The 21,763-nt window shown below is 38.8% G+C and overlaps 1 protein-coding gene across 4 annotated transcripts in view; it reads right to left on the reverse strand.

The window, feature by feature from the left end:
* Positions 1 to 11,624: 11,624 nt before the first annotated feature.
* Positions 11,625 to 21,763, reverse strand: part of N4BP2 (NEDD4 binding protein 2) — a 32,769-nt gene continuing 22,630 nt past the window's right edge. For all 4 annotated transcript variants that reach the window (XM_039698787.1, XM_039698784.1, XM_039698785.1 and 1 more), the window contains 7 exons: positions 20,801 to 21,036; positions 19,286 to 19,404; positions 17,829 to 17,967; positions 17,542 to 17,727; positions 15,127 to 15,295; positions 13,228 to 13,351; positions 11,625 to 12,461 (listed from right to left, as the gene is read on the reverse strand). In XM_039698787.1, the coding sequence (XP_039554721.1) occupies positions 12,416 to 12,461; positions 13,228 to 13,351; positions 15,127 to 15,295; positions 17,542 to 17,727; positions 17,829 to 17,967; positions 19,286 to 19,404; positions 20,801 to 21,036 (1,019 nt within the window). In that variant the 3' untranslated portion in view covers positions 11,625 to 12,415. The remainder of the gene's footprint in view (positions 12,462 to 13,227; positions 13,352 to 15,126; positions 15,296 to 17,541; positions 17,728 to 17,828; positions 17,968 to 19,285; positions 19,405 to 20,800; positions 21,037 to 21,763) is intronic.

Genomic DNA, 21,763 nt, shown 5'->3' on the forward strand with positions numbered 1-21,763 from the left:
GCTGACTACATTCGTCTTGTCAGGAAAGAAAACAAACCAGGCCCCCTGCCCCAGCTATGGGAGAAGCCACTGAGGTTCCCCTTGGGAAATTCAGCAATCTGAAGGCAGCAGCTGGTTTTGTTTTGAACGTGCTTTTCCCACTTGCTGCTGCTTCAAAGGAGACAGTGATAGTTACACTGCTCAGTCTCAGGCTCTGGTTCCCCAGGTAGTTTCTCCTTTCTAGTCTGTAAACATGGAGATGTTAGGCCAAAAGAAGACTCAGAACAGAAGCCTAACATAGGTGCCCTGACCTGCTCCCAAAGGGAAGCCCCCTGCCAGCCAGAGTGCATCATCCCTCCAAGGATGTTCTGCTGTCTACAGCATATCAGAGTAGCTACTTTACATGTTTATCATGATAAATGCCCAAAGCTGTCTATATGGCAGTGCAAGACAGTAAAAGGAGATAATCTGGAAGGGCAAGAAGGTGAAGAAGCCTACTTTTACTCTGATTTCGAGACAGGAATCCAAGGCAATGCCTTGTGAGTTAGCTGACATGGAGCAAACACTATTATGGAGAGCTCCCACACACCAACTTCCCTGGGCTACCACTTCCCCATTTACAGACCAAACTGATTAAATCTGTGACTCTGGCAGAGAATTTCCACTGCTTGCTTTCCAGTGTGCATGACTAGCCACAGATGTCTATGAAGGAGAGTGTTGTTTCTCAAGATAATGAAAATGTAACACTGATCCATGCAGTTGCTTACCAATAAGTGACAACTAATGAGAAGCCACTGCTAGCCCAGCAGGCCCCAAGATGCAAAGTCAATCAACATCAAGGCGGACCTTCCCCATCATGGTTTGCAAGAAGACTGCCACCAGTAATATCCACAGTGGCACAGAACTTCACCAACAGCACAATGCCTTTATGTCAGTTTCCAAGCAGACTGATGTGTCCAAGCATCCAACCTGCAAAAACTAACCCAGGGTAGCTGATGGAGAAACCTTGACACTACCATCTTCAAACCTGTGTGCAAAAATGAACTCATCTTGCCCATCTCTAGCCCAGAGCAGCAAGTATATTTTGAAAACCAACTCTACCCCACCCATCTGTAAAGAACAAAAAAATTCACCAAAATAATACTCCAAATACAGTATCTCCCTCTGAGGAACAAATGAACAGCACGTGATTGTGTAATAACATCCTTCAGCACCTGTCATACAGAGAAACAACTCTGCTCTGGCAGGGGCACAGCAAGAACTGCTGCCACCATCACTCTATGCCATTGGCAAGGGCACCACCTATTGTCAGGCTACCTGACACGTTCCACCAGCAGACATTTAATTATGCTTTAATAGTTTGAGCTGACAAACTGTTTGTCTCAAGCAGTATTTTTATTTTACCACAGTACAGTTTTCAGTCCTAAAGTTCAAATAATTTTCCTAAGTAAGGACAGACTACAATACCCTATTACTCTTATTTAAATAGGGAGACAGACTCTCAGAAGTGCATAGGGTTGCTTTGGAAGAACAAACTCCCATCTGGAAGCAGAGAGGTGCTCAAGACTATCCCAGCACTCAGGAATAAAAAAGGGCATGAACTGAAACAGAAACTGGTCAGTCAGGATGGAATGTTTCAGCAAGGGTAGGAGTTAAGCTGACTCAAGATAGAGGGCAAGTCCAGCAGTGGTACCTCCACTTTAAAACATCAATTTGAGAGACCAATGCCCAAGCTGGACCTTCAGCCACACTGCTAGAGCAGGGAGCCCTGTAAGTAAGGAGACACAACCAACAAGACATCTACCAATGCTGTGGTCTAATAACCCTGGCTCAGGATCAGCCACGTCACATTTAAACCAGCATCTGCCAAGCTTCCTCGGCTTCCCAAACCTGTTTTCCCTGCTCTCTTGAGCAGCTTATGAGTTAGGGCTTTGCTGTGGAAATGCACAACCCAAGCTGCAAGGCAATGAAGCCATGGGAATGATTCTGCAGGAGTCATCTTGGGTCACAGCAAGTTGTCCTCAAATTGAGCTAATAAAACAGGTTAGACTCCAGTCAGCACTTTGGTCTCTGTTGCCATTCCACACTTCCAGGACAATACACAGGAAAATACCTGCACCTGACCAGAACAGGGCAGGCTTGGGAAAAGCCAGGCTTCCTAGCTCTGTAACCACCATGGTACAGTGTTGGGCTCCCTCCAGGATCAGCCTCTCACTGCCCCTGACCTACAGACTCCTGCTAAATGAGGCCCCTGCAAAACATTTCCCTCCCCCAAACCCCCATTGTTGTAGTGCTCAGACCACCTCTCCCCTTGCTGGACACTACAGCTCTCACTCTGCCATGAGTAAGCCAGCCTGGAATAGCATCTCTTCAGCTACTTCAGGCCAAAAAAAATCTGAAACCATGACCCTCGTTTTCAGTAATTTGAGCATTCAGCTCGCACTCACAACACTGAAATTCAGGCCGCAAATCTGTTCCTTTTTATGCCTGCAGATGGTTGCTTCATCTCCTTACAGATGGTATCCTGAAGCCAAGCAGTGGCTTTCATGCAGAACTCCAGGAGTACTGTTTGAAAAAATTTGATACAAGCTGCAACATAGTTTCCCAAGGAAAGACAGAAGGGTATACTTGTGACAAAAATCCTTTATTAAACTAGATTCTGTAAATTCCATTTAATATTAGAAATTCTAAATGCAAATTATAAAACTATTTCAGTAAAAAACAAAATTATAGTTAACAGCAAAAGTACAACTTTATACAAATAAAAAATCATTTTTTATTTTAATTTAAAAATAGAAATTTGTATCTTCCAATGTACTGGTCCTAACAGCTTTTACAATTGGTAGCTGCAATACTAGGTGTTTTCACATGCATATTCACATCTACTCATTTAATCCTCTGCAGAGTTTACTTAGCTGAAACAGCATGAACAGGGGCTTTGGTTGGGTTTTGAGGGGGGATGCACCACATGATATTAAAAGCAAAATCCAAAGTCATTAAGTATTGTCAAGGTATCCTGAAATATTTTAAAAAAATAAATGTTTACCCTACTACTTTTACATTCAACTGAAGTGGTTTTCAACAGTCACATTACTTCAGACAACTTTCCTCACTGCACCTCTGGCCTTTTTGTTTTTTTTTTCATTTTACTCTAAGATCACTCATCAATGTTAGCACAAGTATTAATTTTGTATATTAAAAAATGGTAATTTTCCTAAATTAAAACTTGGGATAACTATTAAAATGTTTTGAAAAAGAAGACACAAAAAGTCACATATTAAAGGTTATCATTCATCACCATCACATGCTGTTGAAGAATAGAATAGAAAGTGCTACACAAACAGCTGTACATTATTTCAGAGTGCTGGTGGCAATACTGCTATTTCAATTTTAAAATGATACAGAATTTACACAATATCTCAGATTTCTCATGGATTCTCACTGCAAGAGACATCAGAATAGCTGGAACTTCTACAATGTATCCTACTTTGAAATACCATTTTGAAATAATTATATTTCAAAGAATTAATCCCAGAATACATTATAAAGTCATTCAGAGAAATACAGGAACTTCAGTGTTGCTTTTCTGGAATATTGGCAAGTAGTTGAAGGCATGGAGATCCTTACTGATAAAACCTTACTTATTTTTACTCTGTGCACTGATCTTCGGACCTATTCTGTATCCAGCTCAGCACAGCTTTTAAGCAAGTGCTTGAGATCCTTCAGAGGATCATTACATTTTCTCTGAGTCAGAACTGCAATGCCTCATTTTGAGCTGTGAAGGTGATTGAGGCAAGATTGGTTCTGCCAGTGTTATGATTTTAAGTCATCATCTCCATCAAAGTTCAGCTGGTAGTCAAATAACACATGCTAGGCAAATGACCAGTCTACCCCAGGCAGGGCATTCAGAGTACCTGCACCACAATGAAAGCCAGTGAAGAGAGGAAGAGAGAAAAGTATTCCAAACTGCTCTTGAGCTGTGTATTTCTCTGCTGACTGACAGATTGAAGAAAAATTCTCCTAGCACTGGGTAGAGCTGATTTTACCCTGAACATTTTTAATGTGTTTATCCAAATAGGACTAAAGTATGAAAAAATAGTATGAAAGGACACTGAAGCTCACCAGGAACAGATTCTTTCTGAAAAGTCTTAGTCCACTCCCAGAGACTGTTTATGCACTTTTAATTCTTTAATCTCTTTTGTCCCCTTAAGCTTGCACCTTTAGCATGCAGTGGTAATTTTGAAAGAGGCTCAGGAAGTGGCTACTTCAAAAATATTCCTGAGCACATCGGTCAGAGCATTTTCTGGGGAAGTGAGAGTCAAGTGCAATCATTATCATCCACTTGCTAAGCCAGAAGAAGGCAAAAAGCTGTATTTCTCATCTCTAGGGTAAAGTTGTCAACTAGATTATGACGAACAGATGGGCAAGACAACAACTTTTTCTGCTTGTCTTTTGAACTAAAATCTAAGCTGTCTTTGTCCATGTCAGGAATGGTGTGAATATGCTGAGTGAATCAGGCTGCCCCACAGAGGGAGCAGACACCCTGCTCCCTGCTCCCTAGAGCCTGCTCCAGCCCCAGCCCCACCGCCTCGCCAAGCACGCACCGCCCCGGCGCCCGCAGAGGGAGCAGACACCCTGCTCCCTGCTCCATCCCCACACCCGCGGCCTTGCCCTGCCCCGTTGGTGCTGCTGACTACATTCGTCTTGTCAGGAAAGAAAACAAACCAGGCCCCCTGCCCCAGCTATGGGAGAAGCCACTGAGGTTCCCCTTGGGAAATTCAGCAATCTGAAGGCAGCAGCTGGTTTTGTTTTGAACGTGCTTTTCCCACTTGCTGCTGCTTCAAAGGAGACAGTGATAGTTACACTGCTCAGTCTCAGGCTCTGGTTCCCCAGGTAGTTTCTCCTTTCTAGTCTGTAAACATGGAGATGTTAGGCCAAAAGAAGACTCAGAACAGAAGCCTAACATAGGTGCCCTGACCTGCTCCCAAAGGGAAGCCCCCTGCCAGCCAGAGTGCATCATCCCTCCAAGGATGTTCTGCTGTCTACAGCATATCAGAGTAGCTACTTTACATGTTTATCATGATAAATGCCCAAAGCTGTCTATATGGCAGTGCAAGACAGTAAAAGGAGATAATCTGGAAGGGCAAGAAGGTGAAGAAGCCTACTTTTACTCTGATTTCGAGACAGGAATCCAAGGCAATGCCTTGTGAGTTAGCTGACATGGAGCAAACACTATTATGGAGAGCTCCCACACACCAACTTCCCTGGGCTACCACTTCCCCATTTACAGACCAAACTGATTAAATCTGTGACTCTGGCAGAGAATTTCCACTGCTTGCTTTCCTGGCCAGTGTGCATGACTAGCCACAGATGTCTATGAAGGAGAGTGTTGTTTCTCAAGATAATGAAAATGTAACACTGATCCATGCAGTTGCTTACCAATAAGTGACAACTAATGAGAAGCCACTGCTAGCCCAGCAGGCCCCAAGATGCAAAGTCAATCAACATCAAGGCGGACCTTCCCCATCATGGTTTGCAAGAAGACTGCCACCAGTAATATCCACAGTGGCACAGAACTTCACCAACAGCACAATGCCTTTATGTCAGTTTCCAAGCAGACTGATGTGTCCAAGCATCCAACCTGCAAAAACTAACCCAGGGTAGCTGATGGAGAAACCTTGACACTACCATCTTCAAACCTGTGTGCAAAAATGAACTCATCTTGCCCATCTCTAGCCCAGAGCAGCAAGTATATTTTGAAAACCAACTCTACCCCACCCATCTGTAAAGAACAAAAAAATTCACCAAAATAATACTCCAAATACAGTATCTCCCTCTGAGGAACAAATGAACAGCACGTGATTGTGTAATAACATCCTTCAGCACCTGTCATACAGAGAAACAACTCTGCTCTGGCAGGGGCACAGCAAGAACTGCTGCCACCATCACTCTATGCCATTGGCAAGGGCACCACCTATTGTCAGGCTACCTGACACGTTCCACCAGCAGACATTTAATTATGCTTTAATAGTTTGAGCTGACAAACTGTTTGTCTCAAGCAGTATTTTTATTTTACCACAGTACAGTTTTCAGTCCTAAAGTTCCAATAATTTTCCTAAGTAAGAACAGACTACAATACCCTATTACTCTTATTTAAATAGGGAGACAGACTCTCAGAAGTGCATAGGGTTTCTTTAGAAGAACAAACTCCATCTGAAAGCAGAGAGGTGCTCAAGACTATCCCAGCACTCAGGAATAAAAAAGGGCATGAACTGAAACAGAAACTGGTCAGTCAGGATGGAATGTTTCAGCAAAGGTAGGAGTTAAGCTGCCTCAAGATAGAGAGCAAGTCCAACAGTGGTACCTCCACTTTAAAACTTCAATTTGAGAGACCAATGCCCAAGCTGGACCTTCAGCCACACTGCTAGAGCAGGAGCCCTGTAAGTAAGGAGACACAACCACCGAGACATTTACCAATGCTGTGGTCTAATAACCCTGGCTCAGGATCAGCCACGTCACATTTAAACCAGCATCTGCCAAGCTTCCACGGCTTGTTTGTCTCAAGCAGTATTTTTATTTTACCACAGTACAGTTTTCAGTCCTAAAGTTCCAATAATTTTCCTAAGTAAGAACAGACTACAATACCCTATTACTCTTATTTAAATAGGGAGACAGACTCTCAGAAGTGCATAGGGTTGCTTTGGAAGAACAAACTCCCATCTGGAAGCAGAGAGGTGCTCAAGACTATCCCAGCACTCAGGAATAAAAAAGGGCATGAACTGAAACAGAAACTGGTCAGTCAGGATGGAATGTTTCAGCAAAGGTAGGAGTTAAGCTGCCTCAAGATAGAGAGCAAGTCCAACAGTGGTACCTCCACTTTAAAACTTCAATTTGAGAGACCAATGCCCAAGCTGGACCTTCAGCCACACTGCTAGAGCAGGGAGCCCTGTAAGTAAGGAGACACAACCAACAAGACATCTACCAATGCTGTGGTCTAATAACCCTGGCTCAGGATCAGCCACGTCACATTTAAACCAGCATCTGCCAAGCTTCCTCGGCTTCCCAAACCTGTTTTCCCTGCTCTCTTGAGCAGCTTATGAGTTAGGGCTTTGCTGTGGAAATGCACAACCCAAGCTGCAAGGCAATGAAGCCATGGGAATGATTCTGCAGGAGTCATCTTGGGTCACAGCAAGTTGTCCTCAAATTGAGCTAATAAAACAGGTTAGACTCCAGTCAGCACTTTGGTCTCTGTTGCCATTCCACACTTCCAGGACAATACACAGGAAAATACCTGCACCTGACCAGAACAGGGCAGGCTTGGGAAAAGCCAGGCTTCCTAGCTCTGTAACCACCATGGTACAGTGTTGGGCTCCCTCCAGGATCAGCCTCTCACTGCCCCTGACCTACAGACTCCTGCTAAATGAGGCCCCTGCAGAACATTTCCCTCCCTCAAACCCCCATTGTTGTAGTGCTCAGACCACCTCTCCCCTTGCTGGACACTGCAGCTCTCACTCTGCCATGAGTAAGCCAGCCTGGAATAGCATCTCTTCAGCTACTTCAGGCCAAAAAAAATCTGAAACCATGACCCTCATTTTCAGTAATTTGAGCATTCAGCTCGCACTCACAACACTGAAATTCAGGCCGCAAATCTGTTCCTTTTTATGCCTGCAGATGGTTGCTTCATCTCCTTACAGATGGTATCCTGAAGCCAAGCAGTGGCTTTCATGCAGAACTCCAGGAGTACTGTTTGAAAAAATTTGATACAAGCTGCAACATAGTTTCCCAAGGAAAGACAGAAGGGTATACTTGTGACAAAAATCCTTTATTAAACTAGATTCTGTAAATTCCATTTAATATTAGAAATTCTAAATGCAAATTATAAAACTATTTCAGTAAAAAACAAAATTATAGTTAACAGCAAAAGTACAACTTTATACAAATAAAAAATCATTTTTTATTTTAATTTAAAAATAGAAATTTGTATCTTCCAATGTACTGGTCCTAACAGCTTTTACAATTGGTAGCTGCAATACTAGGTGTTTTCACATGCATATTCACATCTACTCATTTAATCCTCTGCAGAGTTTACTTAGCTGAAACAGCATGAACAGTTGGGCTTTGGTTGGGTTTTGAGGGGGGATGCACCACATGATATTAAAAGCAAAATCCAAAGTCATTAAGTATTGTCAAGGTATCCTGAAATATTTTAAAAAAATAAATGTTTACCCTACTACTTTTACATTCAACTGAAGTGGTTTTCAACAGTCACATTACTTCAGACAACTTTCCTCACTGCACCTCTGGCCTTTTTGTTTTTTTTTTCATTTTACTCTAAGATCACTCATCAATGTTAGCACAAGTATTAATTTTGTATATTAAAAAATGGTAATTTTCCTAAATTAAAACTTGGGATAACTATTAAAATGTTTTGAAAAAGAAGACACAAAAAGTCACATATTAAAGGTTATCATTCATCACCATCACATGCTGTTGAAGAATAGAATAGAAAGTGCTACACAAACAGCTGTACATTATTTCAGAGTGCTGGTGGCAATACTGCTATTTCAATTTTAAAATGATACAGAATTTACACAATATCTCAGATTTCTCATGGATTCTCACTGCAAGAGACATCAGAATAGCTGGAACTTCTACAATGTATCCTACTTTGAAATACCATTTTGAAATAATTATATTTCAAAGAATTAATCCCAGAATACATTATAAAGTCATTCAGAGAAATACAGGAACTTCAGTGTTGCTTTTCTGGAATATTGGCAAGTAGTTGAAGGCATGGAGATCCTTACTGATAAAACCTTACTTATTTTTACTCTGTGCACTGATCTTCGGACCTATTCTGTATCCAGCTCAGCACAGCTTTTAAGCAAGTGCTTGAGATCCTTCAGAGGATCATTACATTTTCTCTGAGTCAGAACTGCAATGCCTCATTTTGAGCTGTGAAGGTGATTGAGGCAAGATTGGTTCTGCCAGTGTTATGATTTTAAGTCATCATCTCCAAAGTTCAGCTGGTAGTCAAATAACACATGCTAGGCAAATGACCAGTCTACTCCAGGCAGGGCATTCAGAGTACCTGCACCACAATGAAAGCCAGTGAAGAGAGGAAGAGAGAAAAGTATTCCAAACTGCTCTTGAGCTGTGTATTTCTCTGCTGATTGACAGATTGAAGAAAAATTCTCCTAGCACTGGGTAGAGCTGATTTTACCCTGAACATTTTTAATGTGTTTATCCAAATAGGACTAAAGTATGAAAAAATAGTATGAAAGGACACTGAAGCTCACCAGGAACAGATTCTTTCTGAAAAGTCTTAGTCCACTCCCAGAGACTGTTTATGCACTTTTAATTCTTTAATCTCTTTTGTCCCCTTAAGCTTGCACCTTTAGCATGCAGTGGTAATTTTGAAAGAGGCTCAGGAAGTGGCTACTTCAAAAATATTCCTGAGCACATCGGTCAGAGCATTTTCTGGGGAAGTGAGAGTCAAGTGCAATCATTATCATCCACTTGCTAAGCCAGAAGAAGGCAAAAAGCTGTATTTCTCATCTCTAGGGTAAAGTTGTCAACTAGATTATGACGAACAGATGGGCAAGACAACAACTTTTTCTGCTTGTCTTTTGAACTAAAATCTAAGCTGTCTTTGTCCATGTCAGGAATGGTGTGAATATGCTGAGTGAATCAGGCTGCCTCCCAAAACAACCAGAAGTGTTGGCACTTCCTTGTTTACAGGCACATCTTTGTAGGGCTTGGGCACCCAAGCAGTTCAACACACAACAGCCACCCAGGCCAACCAACAGGGACTATACTGCAAAGAGCTGTCCCAGAGAGCAACTCCATTTGTTATAAACAGCAGCACTAAGGAAAACCTGTTCAGGAACAGAAGAAAGTCCCTTGGTCCAAAACCAAGATTTTGGCTCTGCTGAGAGAATTCTAGCATTTGCAACCCTGTACAGCTGATAGTCTGAATTAGTGTCTTGAGGCCGAGTGCCTAAACAGCATCTCAGTCCATTTTTGGCACTCTCACAGAGGATGAAGTGTGGGCTTCACACAGGACATCATGCAGTGCAGAAACAGCTCTGCTAGTGCTGTTTGGGGACCAAACAGATCTTTTGTGTTTCACTCACTGATTCCCAGAGCAGTGCAGAGAGAAGGAAACAGAGAAAGGACACAATTCAGGTGAACTAAGTATCCACAAAAAATACAGAACTTATTACGGCAGTCTATTATTATAGAAAGAGTCCCTTTGATTAAGTATTACTCAAGCTATTCTTCCACTTGAAATCACCAAGAAAAGATTACTGTTTCTGTTGAAGCACGACAAACTCATTTTAAAGTCTACCATGCATCAGTCACTGTGTATATATTAGAGTAAATACAGATATATTCAGGAAACATGTCTTTCAGCCTGTCAGCAACTTAGACAGACACATTTTCAAGTGAAACCTATTTCTGTGGACAGCTTTTCTCACAGAAGTTCTTCATTTATTAGTACTTATGCATGCAAATTGCAGAACTTGCACACACATATGGATTCATACACAAACTCTATGTGCATGTAGTTCCTTGATAAAATTTACTGCAAAGTGGTTAAAAATTTAAAAATACCTCACATTAATCCTTAACCTATTAATATTATTCCTAATACACAACTCACACCTGTTCTGAAAAAGCCGTACAACAAAAATTCAAATGCCTCTCAGGAGGCAAAGATATAAATAAAAATAGTGGTGTATTCTAGAAGATACTTTTATTGAAAAAGTGTTTTGATTGTTTACTGGAAACACTTGCATAAGTGGAGATGTTTATATTTCATTTTTGAAGGGTTTTGTTTGGGGTCTTTTTATGTTGTTTTGGTTTTTTACAGAGATATTTCTAGACGCTGATGCAACACCACCAAAATCAGAGTAACTTTTGTACTCCCAGATTTTCCAGTTAGGCAATTACTTCTGCAATATTAGCATTCACTTTGATGTTAAAAATACATTTAAAATGTCTCATAATCATATTTTCTACAAGGAAATCACCAAACAATACACAGAGAATGAAGACATCATTATTAGACACTTGTAAAGTAAAACAGCATGTGCTGCACTTAAAAAGCCACAAAGAAAGATACCATTTTAACCAGTAGGTGGATCTCCAAAAGAAATTGAATAACAGCATTGTGGTTTTCCTTTAAGAGATCACACTAAATCTGCCAAATTACCAAACACACAGCTGGCCTTAATGCACAAGCCTTATACGCAACTTCCTTCAGTATTTGGAGAAGTTTAGAACAAAGTAAGGTTAACAGAACTGGTCAACTCATTATAACATAACCGCTAAAAAGACACTAGATTTTAAAAGAAACCTGGAAATATTCAGCACTCGTGTGTAACTGGATTTGAAATACCAGCAGTTGTTCAGTTTCAGCCTCTTTCGTTCTTCTGAAGGGTTTAGCACAAAGTTCTGAATTACAAAATAACTTTTTTCAAGATAATATGTTTTAGAAGTACAGAAGCCACAGCAATCAAGATGTACAAGGGTCAAAAGCAGATTAGGTATGCTAAGAAGATAGTTATATTAAAAACTGTACCTTAACTTCTGTTAAAACCATCATTTATTTCTCATCAAAAATCTTAATCTGCTTGTTGCACTTAAAAAGCCACAAAGAAAGATACAATTTTAATCCAGTAGGTGGATCTCCAAAAGAAATTGAATAACAGCATTGTGGTTTTCCTTTAAGAGATCACACTAAATCTGCCAAATTACCAAACACACAGCTGGCCTTAATGCACAAGCCTTATACGCAACTTCCTTCAGTATTTGGAGAAGTTTAGAACAAAGTAAGGTTAACAGAACTGGTCAACTCATTATAACATAACCGCTAAAAAGACACAAGATTTTAAAAGAAACCTGGAAATATTCAGCACTCGTATGTAACTGGATTTGAAATACCAGCAGTTGTTCAGTTTCAGCCTCTTTTGCTCTTCTGAAGGGTTTAGCACAAAGTTCTGAATTACAAAATAACTTTTTTCAAGATAATATGTTTTAGAAGTACAGAAGCCACAGCAATCAAGATGTACAAGGGTCAAAAGCAGATTAGGTATGCTAAGAAGATAGTTATATTAAAAACTGTACCTTAACTTCTGTTAAAACCATCATTTATTTCTCATCAAAAATCTTAATCTGCATTTCTGAGACTTCAAATCCTTTTAAGTATCTTCCTTTTGCAGGTTCAAAAAAGGTTCTAGTCCACACAAAAATTTATTGGAAACATATTGACAAATCCACTTACTGTAAATTGAGACCAGTTCTTATAAAATACCATCCTTTAAAACGGACTAAAAAATACCAGTGCAGTTGTTCAAAACATGGGGGATTTTTTCTGTTACCCGGTGGTCATCTGACACCTCAGTTTCTATATTCCTCTTTCCACAACTCCTCAATTCAGCATGACTTTCAGGAAGCCTGGTTTTATTTCTGTGAACCTATGAAACAAGAAAAAAAGAAGCTTCAACATGTAAACTATATGCAATGCCATCACCTTTAATTCTCATCAAACATATGGAAAGTGCTAAAGTCCTCAGTCAAGTATATGTGTATGTGAGAGTCAAGAAATCAGTATTATGTCCTCAGATGTGACACTGAAGGAGGATTTTTCAGTGTCTGGAGATATGAGAACCTGGAAAAAGCAGAAACTAAGATGAAGATTTGAGAAAAGAAAAAACTGCCCAATATTCCTGGTTATATTCATTCTGTTCCTCTATTCCTGTTCCCCTTTCATTCCCTCTTCTTTCAAAATGGATGTTCATCCTTCTATTTTGTAGAAGCCAAGAAGGAAATGGGAAGTCATTGCTGTTTTTGAGTCTCACCTTCCTACACTGCTCTATATAAAAAGCAGCAAACACACTGGTGCCAGCCCAGACTTACTAAATTGCTATCCCTCTTAAACTGAACACAAATGCAAGTATTGGGAACAAATAAAAAGCAGGATTAACAACTTTCACAGCAAAGCTAGCAATCTTGAATGGAAATACGGAATTAAACTATCTCAGAGGAAAGGATCTAACATTTAATAGGTGTTACACAACTGCATCAGATTTGTAAACAACTGGCTTAATTTAATCTGAAACAGCAGACCTGCCCTAATCTGTGTAGTAGTTTAACAGCATTCTAAAACTACACTTCAAATTTCAGTTATTTAAATGTGGGTTAAGAAAAAAAAAATTATCAGTAACAAAAATCTAAACTCACCTGAAGTTGTGGCTTGTGAGGTATCGGATGGCTGCTGGTCTGATGCGAGCAACTCCTCCCTGACTATGGCTTCCTCTTCCCGTGATAACACTGAGGTATGGTTTACCACCACTCTGCTGGTACTCTGCACAGCAGGGATTGCAACGGTTAAAGGCTTCTCAGCAGACACTTGGCATGCAGTGTAAGCCTTCCATGCATTCTTCTGAAAACTCTCACTACTCATTTAGAGCTTTGTTTTCCCATGATGATATGCATATTTTAGATACAAATAGCAATTTCCCCCCATTTTGAAAAAGTCAAACTTTTGTAATCTAGATTGGTTGCAAAATTCATATTATGATCCTCACAAAATCCTTCCAATTTCATAGAAGCTTTACTGTTTCTGTCATCTAATATTCAACTGGAATTTACATTCAGTGATACAAATTTAAATTGCAAAATTAAAAAGAGGTGGGTGTCATTCACTGCATTTTTAAGTGGTGCTTCTGTGTTGTTTCATGTTTTATCTTAAATTAATGTGAATAAAGAAATAACATTTTATTGAATAAAGACATTAAGAAGAAAACATAAATCCAGCTTTTGACACTTATGTCACATTATTTGGACTATCTTCTGCTATGTTGGAGCATGGAAATGAACAGATTAACACAATCCATGAGTTTTATTAGGGCACTTAGCCCCGATAACAAAAGAAATTGTTCTCTTCCCAGAGATAACAGCAATCTAAATTGATGAAGAATTTGAAAAAGAGGAAAACAAAATTAAACTGGATTCTCACAACTAGTCAAGATTTGCCAGTTTGGAATTATCAGTAGTTTTTTCAACTACTCTCCCCACACTGTAACTTCATTTAGGTTTTATATTTTATATATAAAGGTTTATATTTATTTATGTATTTATTTATTAGAAGTTCACAGTATTGATCCTTTTCCTATGTATGTATAGTGAAATTAACTTCTTTATTTTCAGATTTAGGTGAATAGATTGAACAGAGAGCCCCTACTAACAATTTCAGCATTCCTGATTTAAGTACAGTTCTGGAAATTTAGTTCTAAAAGGCATTAGGTTACAGTTCAAATTACACAAATGTCATTGCAGGAATTGCACAAGAAAATGGAATTTAATTATCTCTGACACATATTGAAAGACAAGAGATATCTAAAGCCCCACTGAATACTTTTATTTATACTCTGTGGTGTAGCTGTTTCAAAAAATCAGGTTTGTGTGGCAATACCTTGCAGAAGCATTCCCAGTGTGCTTAAACTTAGAGGGTAAACTAGTAATGCAGAAAATTTATTTTTTTCAGCATGGACACTCATGAAGTACTTGAACTCTCCACTACAAGAAAAAATGAGCTCTCAAGCAAAACTGCATAAAATGACATTTCTGGAAGCAGCAGTATTCTGATCTCAAGCTATGCTGCCAACAAACTGATACAGAAGTTTCTGAAAGGTAACTCAAATCTCATACTTTCATGTAGAAGTTGAAGACAATATCATCACTGTTGTTGGAATTCCAATGCAGTAATTTTTCTTTTAAGATTATAAAAGCAACATAGTTGTGACAAAGCAATGCAATGGGGACACATATGTTTGCATCATCACCTCAGTAAAAAATGTCATGAAGGACAGACCAAGTATCCAATAGTAGTAATAAAAAGGGATAAAACACAAGGAAGAAGATTTACAAAGAAGCAGGGGGAGGGGGACAAGATGGAAAGCAACAAGAATCATTTTCATGTCAAAGAAAAACAATTCCACTGGGGTACTTTGAACACAAGACAGCACAAAGCCATGTTATTAAAGCACATTCATTCCCTCTAATATTGCCATGTATCATGATTTCTTAATAGAAAATGAGAATCATTTTTAGTGGTAAGAATTATTACCTAAACCCTACCTTCACTTTTTTCCTGCAGTACTCTGGACAACTGATTCACAGCTTCATCCACATGGAGACCATGCAAATCCAACACATTCATAGGCAGCAAGGAAGTATTTACTCTCTCAAAGATTTGCACAGCAGCAGCATGGTTAGCTTCTTTCATCTTCTGCTCATGAAGGCGACCCTTTATTCATAAGCACAGTGACTATTACACACCGAGAAATAATTTAAGCTCCACACTGGTCAGTGGTTTCAAAATGACAGCACTGGCAGGGTGCTTTTAGTTCAAGTTTGAGCTAGTAAAATTTATAATTCTAGCAGAACTTCTGCAAGATGCTCAGTGAGACCTACTCACAAGAAGATTTTATTAAATCTGTTTGTGAGAAACTACTCAAAGCTGGCACAAAGACGACATTATAACAAAAGCCTTACAAGGAGGAAAAAAAAGGCAGAAAAGGCATAAAATCATAAGGTCTGTACATAAGCTAAAATGTTACACTCCATAGTGAGTTGCAGATTTATTTTCCTAACAAGAGATTTCTATTTCCTGCAAGTATTTTGATAAAATTATAATGAAAGAGTATCAGAGAAACGGCCCAACAGATTAGGAAAAGACTGCTGACTATTGTATTTGAGGTTAATTCTGCAAAATGCATTCCCAAAATTTCAGACAAGCCAAGGGTAAGCAATAATAATAATAATAATAATCATCATCATCATTATCAAGTCTATCATCTCTCCTAATACGTTTTGACATCTTCTATGACTGACAAGGTCAGTAAGTCTCTTCTGGAATGAGGGCAAGGAGCAGTACAGTTAGTCACCTTACTACAGAGTGAACAAGTACCAACTCCTTCCCATGAACCTTGCAATGGTAATATCTGAGAGATCAAAGCAACAAATTATGTCCTTGAAGACCTATAAGGCACAGTCTAAAAAGGAATGGAAGGACCTCCAGGTATTGGACTGACAAAGGCTCAAGAGAACAAAAGTGAAAATCTGTCTTACACTTTCTTAAAATGAGTCACCTGAAGTGTGTTAGTGTCAGACCCAAGACAGCAGCTCTGTAACCCACTAGCAAAGGATTCCCAAGACAAAGGCCACCAAGCAGAAAGTATTTTTTTATTAATAAAGGCAGCTTAGTTTGCCTTTTTATTACCTAAAGGAAAGTATATAATAAATAAATTTCAATAGATTTACAATAGATTGTATTTGTTATTTTGGATAAGAACAAAAGTAAGACAGTACTTTGAAATTACATTTCTATTTAAAATCCTGTATGTCTTTGTCTCAAAACTTCAAGAATATATGAAATAGGGTATAACACATCAAAACCATAAAAAGTTCATTATACTAATCTGTACTTCCTACATGCACAGTAACAATCTAAACATTTAGAGTTATACCACTTGCATGAAAGCTTTCTGAATAAACAAATTCAAGTGATTTATTATTACATTTTTGTTCTGTCATAATACAATCCAAAGTTTAGATTTAAATGCTTCTATAATGTGAATTCTTACCAAATTTTTATATACTATTAGATCAGGGGAAAATTACAGCCTTTGAAGATCTTTATAACATATTTTTTAAGGGTGATGTCAAGGGAGGGGTCTCCTGTGAAGGCACCAAGAAGTCAGTGTAGAGGAACTTTGGTTACAAGAAAAGATGAGACTTAAAACCAAGAGTATGATCAACAGCGCTGATCAGCAGTACTCAAACTGGTACATACTACGAAATGTGCCTGAATCAAGACCAAAGAGCTTGTGCCCAAGGCCACAGCATGCAAGACTGATCAGCAGCAGATCTACAGTCCATAACCAGATGCATCGTGAAAAGCATGACATACACACCTCATTCATCTCAACCCAAGACAGACTGTAGCCATAAAGATAGTCAGAATGAGGAAGCGAAGACAGCAGGCAGCAATCTTGCCCAAGATTTATGGAGGATGAAGCAAACAAGATTCTGTGGCAAAAGATGACATCTTAACACCTGTCTGACTCTTATAAAGTACAGAAGATGTGTCTAAGAACAGTTCAGCACCAACATATACAGAGGATTCAAAAAATTTTGTTTGTTGCAGTCCATGTCACACTCCAGTGAACCTAGCCAGACCACTTGGACACAAATCCTGGTGTTTACAAGGATGTGATATGATGTGAGAGAGATCTAAGACAAAGGAGCATGTGTGACTAAGCACTAGATATCACCTTTCATGAGGTCTCACATCAGATTTGGTTATGTTAGCTTCCTGTGCCAGTATCATTACTAGTGGAAGCAAATTTACTTGTGATTGTCAATATAACACACAGGGAACAGTGACCAAATTCATCAACTCTAGCAGACATGATGTTTTCCTTATCACTTCCAACTCAGGGTTTAAATACCTGCCTAAGTTCAGACAAAAAGCACAAGATCTTTGTTTACCTGATGTGCATAAAATGCCGCCACAGGCTTCATACCCATGCGATAGGCCTCTCCAGCCTTCTTCAAACATTCCTGTCTCTTTTGCTGGTGACAAAAAGCTTCTGCTCTTAAATCCTCATACTGTGGATACTCAAAGTCTTGAAACATTTCACATAAAGAATCATCCTCTTCCTTGCTTTTTTTTGCCTGTAGGAATTTGCATTGTTGAAGTTAGGGGTGCATTGTGGGGTGTTTTCATTAGCATAGTTTTGGCTGTTTGTAACTATGGTTAAGAAATATATAAATACCTTCTTCTCACGGTTCTTTGCAGCACTGTAGGAAGAAACAACTTCATTTTGCTGAGCAGTTTCTTGAGCTATAACTGTTTGTACAGGATCTGCCTCCAGAACACAGTTCAGAAACTGTTCAGTTTGTTCTAAAGAGTAGCTGAAAATGATTAATAAAATCTGTGACTTTATAAATATATATTAATAGCTGTTGTATTTATCTAAATGCATTATAACAAACACTGATATTGTTACAGAACTAGATTACAATGAAAATAAACATTGGAATGGAATATTCCAGCTTATTAAAGAAAGGCTTGCAGATTCCTTGTAGGGCATTACTGGCATCCACACAGATGCAGTCTTGGTCGACTTGAAACATGACTGAGGGGCACTTGAACATTAAAAGGAAAATGACAGAACTGAAATAAATTGCATCCTACCTTAATCAAAGAGATATTAATAAATGCTGCTCTTTGGGCTGAGTAAGGTAGTTCATCTTAAATCTTCTCTGGTCAGGGTTAGATAGCTCAAACTAATTTAATACTAGCTCAGTTTTCTGAAACCCTAATGAGGGAAAATCCTTGTATTTTTAGTCAAACTTTGCTATCAAATTTAATTAAGTAAGTCATCAGTTGCCAACAGCTTTCTAATAAGCCCTTTTTCTTCTTTATTCTTGCTCTTTAGTAAGCTAACAAGAACAGACTGATCAAAAGTAAAGACAGATTTTAGGAAAGGCAACACTATGAGGACAATTTTGAATGTGAAAAATGAGATGGTGAAATGTTTGAATTATAAAAATGGATGAAGGATATATTCTAAACAGGAAAGATTTTTATAACAACCTGGACAAGCAGCATGACTGACAAGTAGGTATGCAAACCCATATGTAGAGACAGACATTCAAATGGCCAAGGATGAAAAAATATGTTTCTCTTGAAAAAATAATTTACTTCTCAGAAACTTGGATTTAAGAAGGTAGACAAATATCCCAGAAACATAATGTAGAAGAGAGAAAGAGAATGTCAGCAGGAAGGCACAGAGAGATGGCTCATTCCCTCAGAGCAGATGTAGTAACCAGGAAAGTAGTCACAAGTAACACCAGGTGATGGTTGTGTTTTCCCCTTGGGCAGATGCCATTTCCTGCAATCCTACTATTACCACACCCACTAATTTCTCCCACTAGATTTAAACCCCAGCTCTTGAGAAAATATGCAGTTCCACTGATAGTCAGGCAGTGGTCAATAGCAAGAGACATTCTTCTCCCAGTGAAAGAAACTGTCTATACTGCCCTAAAAAGAAATGTGTCTAAACTGAGAGTTTTTATACCCTTTCTGCCTTTAAGACTAGCTAGCTTTTATTTAGATTAGCAGAAAGTGCAACTTTGGAAAAAGCCATTCTTTAGCAGTATCTAAACTCTCAATATTTATGACTGCAAGTGAGTACCATTTCTACAAAGAAGTAAAAGGATTTCTTACTTGTTGTCCCTGAAGACATCCATTAAGAAATTTTGATTAATAGTTGGAAACATCTCAAAAAGTTGCTTCTCCTTCAGTTTAGCAGCACAGTCTTTTCTAGCTGTAGAAGGAACACGATTCTACCCAGAAGACAGAAGAAATAAATTACCAGTTCTTAATTAGAAAGAATTAAGTAAAGGTGGAGCCAATCCAACTTTGCCATTATTTGTTATGATTTAAAAAGTATCTACTCAGTTGGTATGCACCCACAGCAATGACAATGTGCCATATCAGCCTGCCACACTGATCAGCATAAAGTAAGGACAGGTGAGTTGTATCATACACCACTGCAGTAACTCTGCAGTCTTTTGAAGTAATGCAGCTGGAGCTCACTCACAATTTGGACAAAGTAAAATGAGGATTTTTAGGAGGGATTTAGGTTTTGGAATTTATTCCCTGCCAGTCCACTCAGTCCAGTGCTAAACTTGTGCAAAGTCCACCTCTTTTCTCTGTACTGAGGGCCTGGGGTTGAAACAACACTTTATTATTGAGCAGCATAAACAATATTTGTTTGATGTATCTGAAGATGTCTGTAATAAATATTCCTACTTGTGAAGTCATCTGAGAAGATGACATAATTATAGCCTAGAATCAACTGGACTGATTGTTCCAATAATCAGATTTTTTTTCAAAAAAGGAAAAAAGTGGTCAAAATAAGGCCAAGCTCCATGAATTCAAACTGAAAGTAAAGCTGTGGACATGACACTAGCTGTTATCAGTAGGGTACATACATGCAGTTCAAAGAAAGAATCCACAAGCCATTTTCCAAGTACAGGGTAATTCACACAACTTTCTACACCAGTTGAGAGCTCCTATACTTTAGGACAGCTGCTTATCAGAGACTATTACAAATAAGAACGCCTGTTCTGAACACCAGTGGGGCAGTAGAGGGCAGTATCAGGCACAAGCCAAACAGGCAGGGTACAGGAATTCTGTGTGGAAAACAAAGAACTAGTAGAAGTCTATTAAAGAGTTACTTTAGAAATGGGTACAGAAACTTGTTGAAGATTAACCTCAAGTACTTATTTTAATGTCTCATCTGTTAGTAATGTTTACATCTTTACAACTAATTCAGTACACTTCTAAACAAGGCATGGAACCAACTAAGAACTTTTTTTCATATTGCTGTCACAATAAAAAACATGGAAGATCACACTGATCTTTGGTTTTAGCTGAGCAACCAAAAAAACAATTCAAGCAAACACAAATGCTAACCTGGATAGTGACATGCAACATGATCTGTTTGTGAAACAACCAAAATATTATATTCTAAATAAGACTGTATTTTTCAAACAGAACCATCTTCCTCAAGCAAACTCCTGTATCACAGTTATCAAAAATACTAACTGGCATGCATTTGTCTCACAAATTCAAGCTGTAATCAGCAGCACAGGGATGAGTCACCAAATAAGACATACTCTATTTCACTAACAGTAATGAATCCAAACCACATTAAAAAAATGGTGCTATCCATACCAGGTCCTCTCTCTCCTGCATCGCTATTTCTTCAGAAATTATTTGCCTGAGAGAAACTTTCTGAATCTGAGCATTCCAGTGATCCATAAATGGAAAAACGTCTGATGTTGCTGGGGTTTTTGTCTGTATATCATTAGATGTGTCTACAGCTGAGCTCGATTTTTTCTTCTGTATTTTGTTGTCTTCATTCTGAGATAACAGCACTTCTGAGTCATCTGCATCTATCTGCTGAAACACTGTAGGACATTCAAAAGCAGTAAAAGTAGGGTGACAAAACACTTATTAGGTTATATATACATGCAATGCCAAAATAATTGACAAGTTTTTCAACCTATACAGTTTGAGTTTTGTTAAAACAAGACTATTAATGCTAAAATAGAAACCAATACATTGCTTTCACCTTCTTCACTTCCATTTTCCAAAGACTGTCTGATCATTATTTATTTTGTGACACAAAAGAAAACCATCAGACTTCCTCACCAAATTTTCAAGTGCTAAGATGTATCTCACAGCTGCAAATCACCTTGCACATACATTAAGTGGGGAGTTGTTTGCTTTTATAAAAGAATTACTGACTAGTATGTTTACCTGCCTTTCTTCTACAACTTAAGGACAGACGCTTAACAATCTGGTTTTCTACTTCTACAAGTTAATGGCAACAGCATTGTTTGGTCACTAGTTTGCACCCACATTGCAGTCCAAGTCTGCAGTGGGGTTCTGCCATAGAGGGACATTTCTTCTGGGAGCAGAATGAAAACTGGATTGCAAGAGATATTAACACTTTTTGAACAAGGCATCCATCTTCCTGCTAAAAACACCTCTGACAGACAACATGGCTGTGCTGTATTCCTGACCTCCTTTCCTCACCTGCAGAAATCTTACTCTGATAGTAATTCTCTGGCTGTTCCTTTTCTTGCCACAGAGAATTCCTACCAACCAGCTGTCTGCTTCAACCAGAGCTTC

This window comes from Passer montanus, unplaced genomic scaffold (assembly GCF_014805655.1).
Source record: "Passer montanus isolate IOZ18808 unplaced genomic scaffold, ASM1480565v1 scaffold13, whole genome shotgun sequence".
In the NCBI taxonomy this organism is placed as follows: domain Eukaryota; kingdom Metazoa; phylum Chordata; class Aves; order Passeriformes; family Passeridae; genus Passer; species Passer montanus.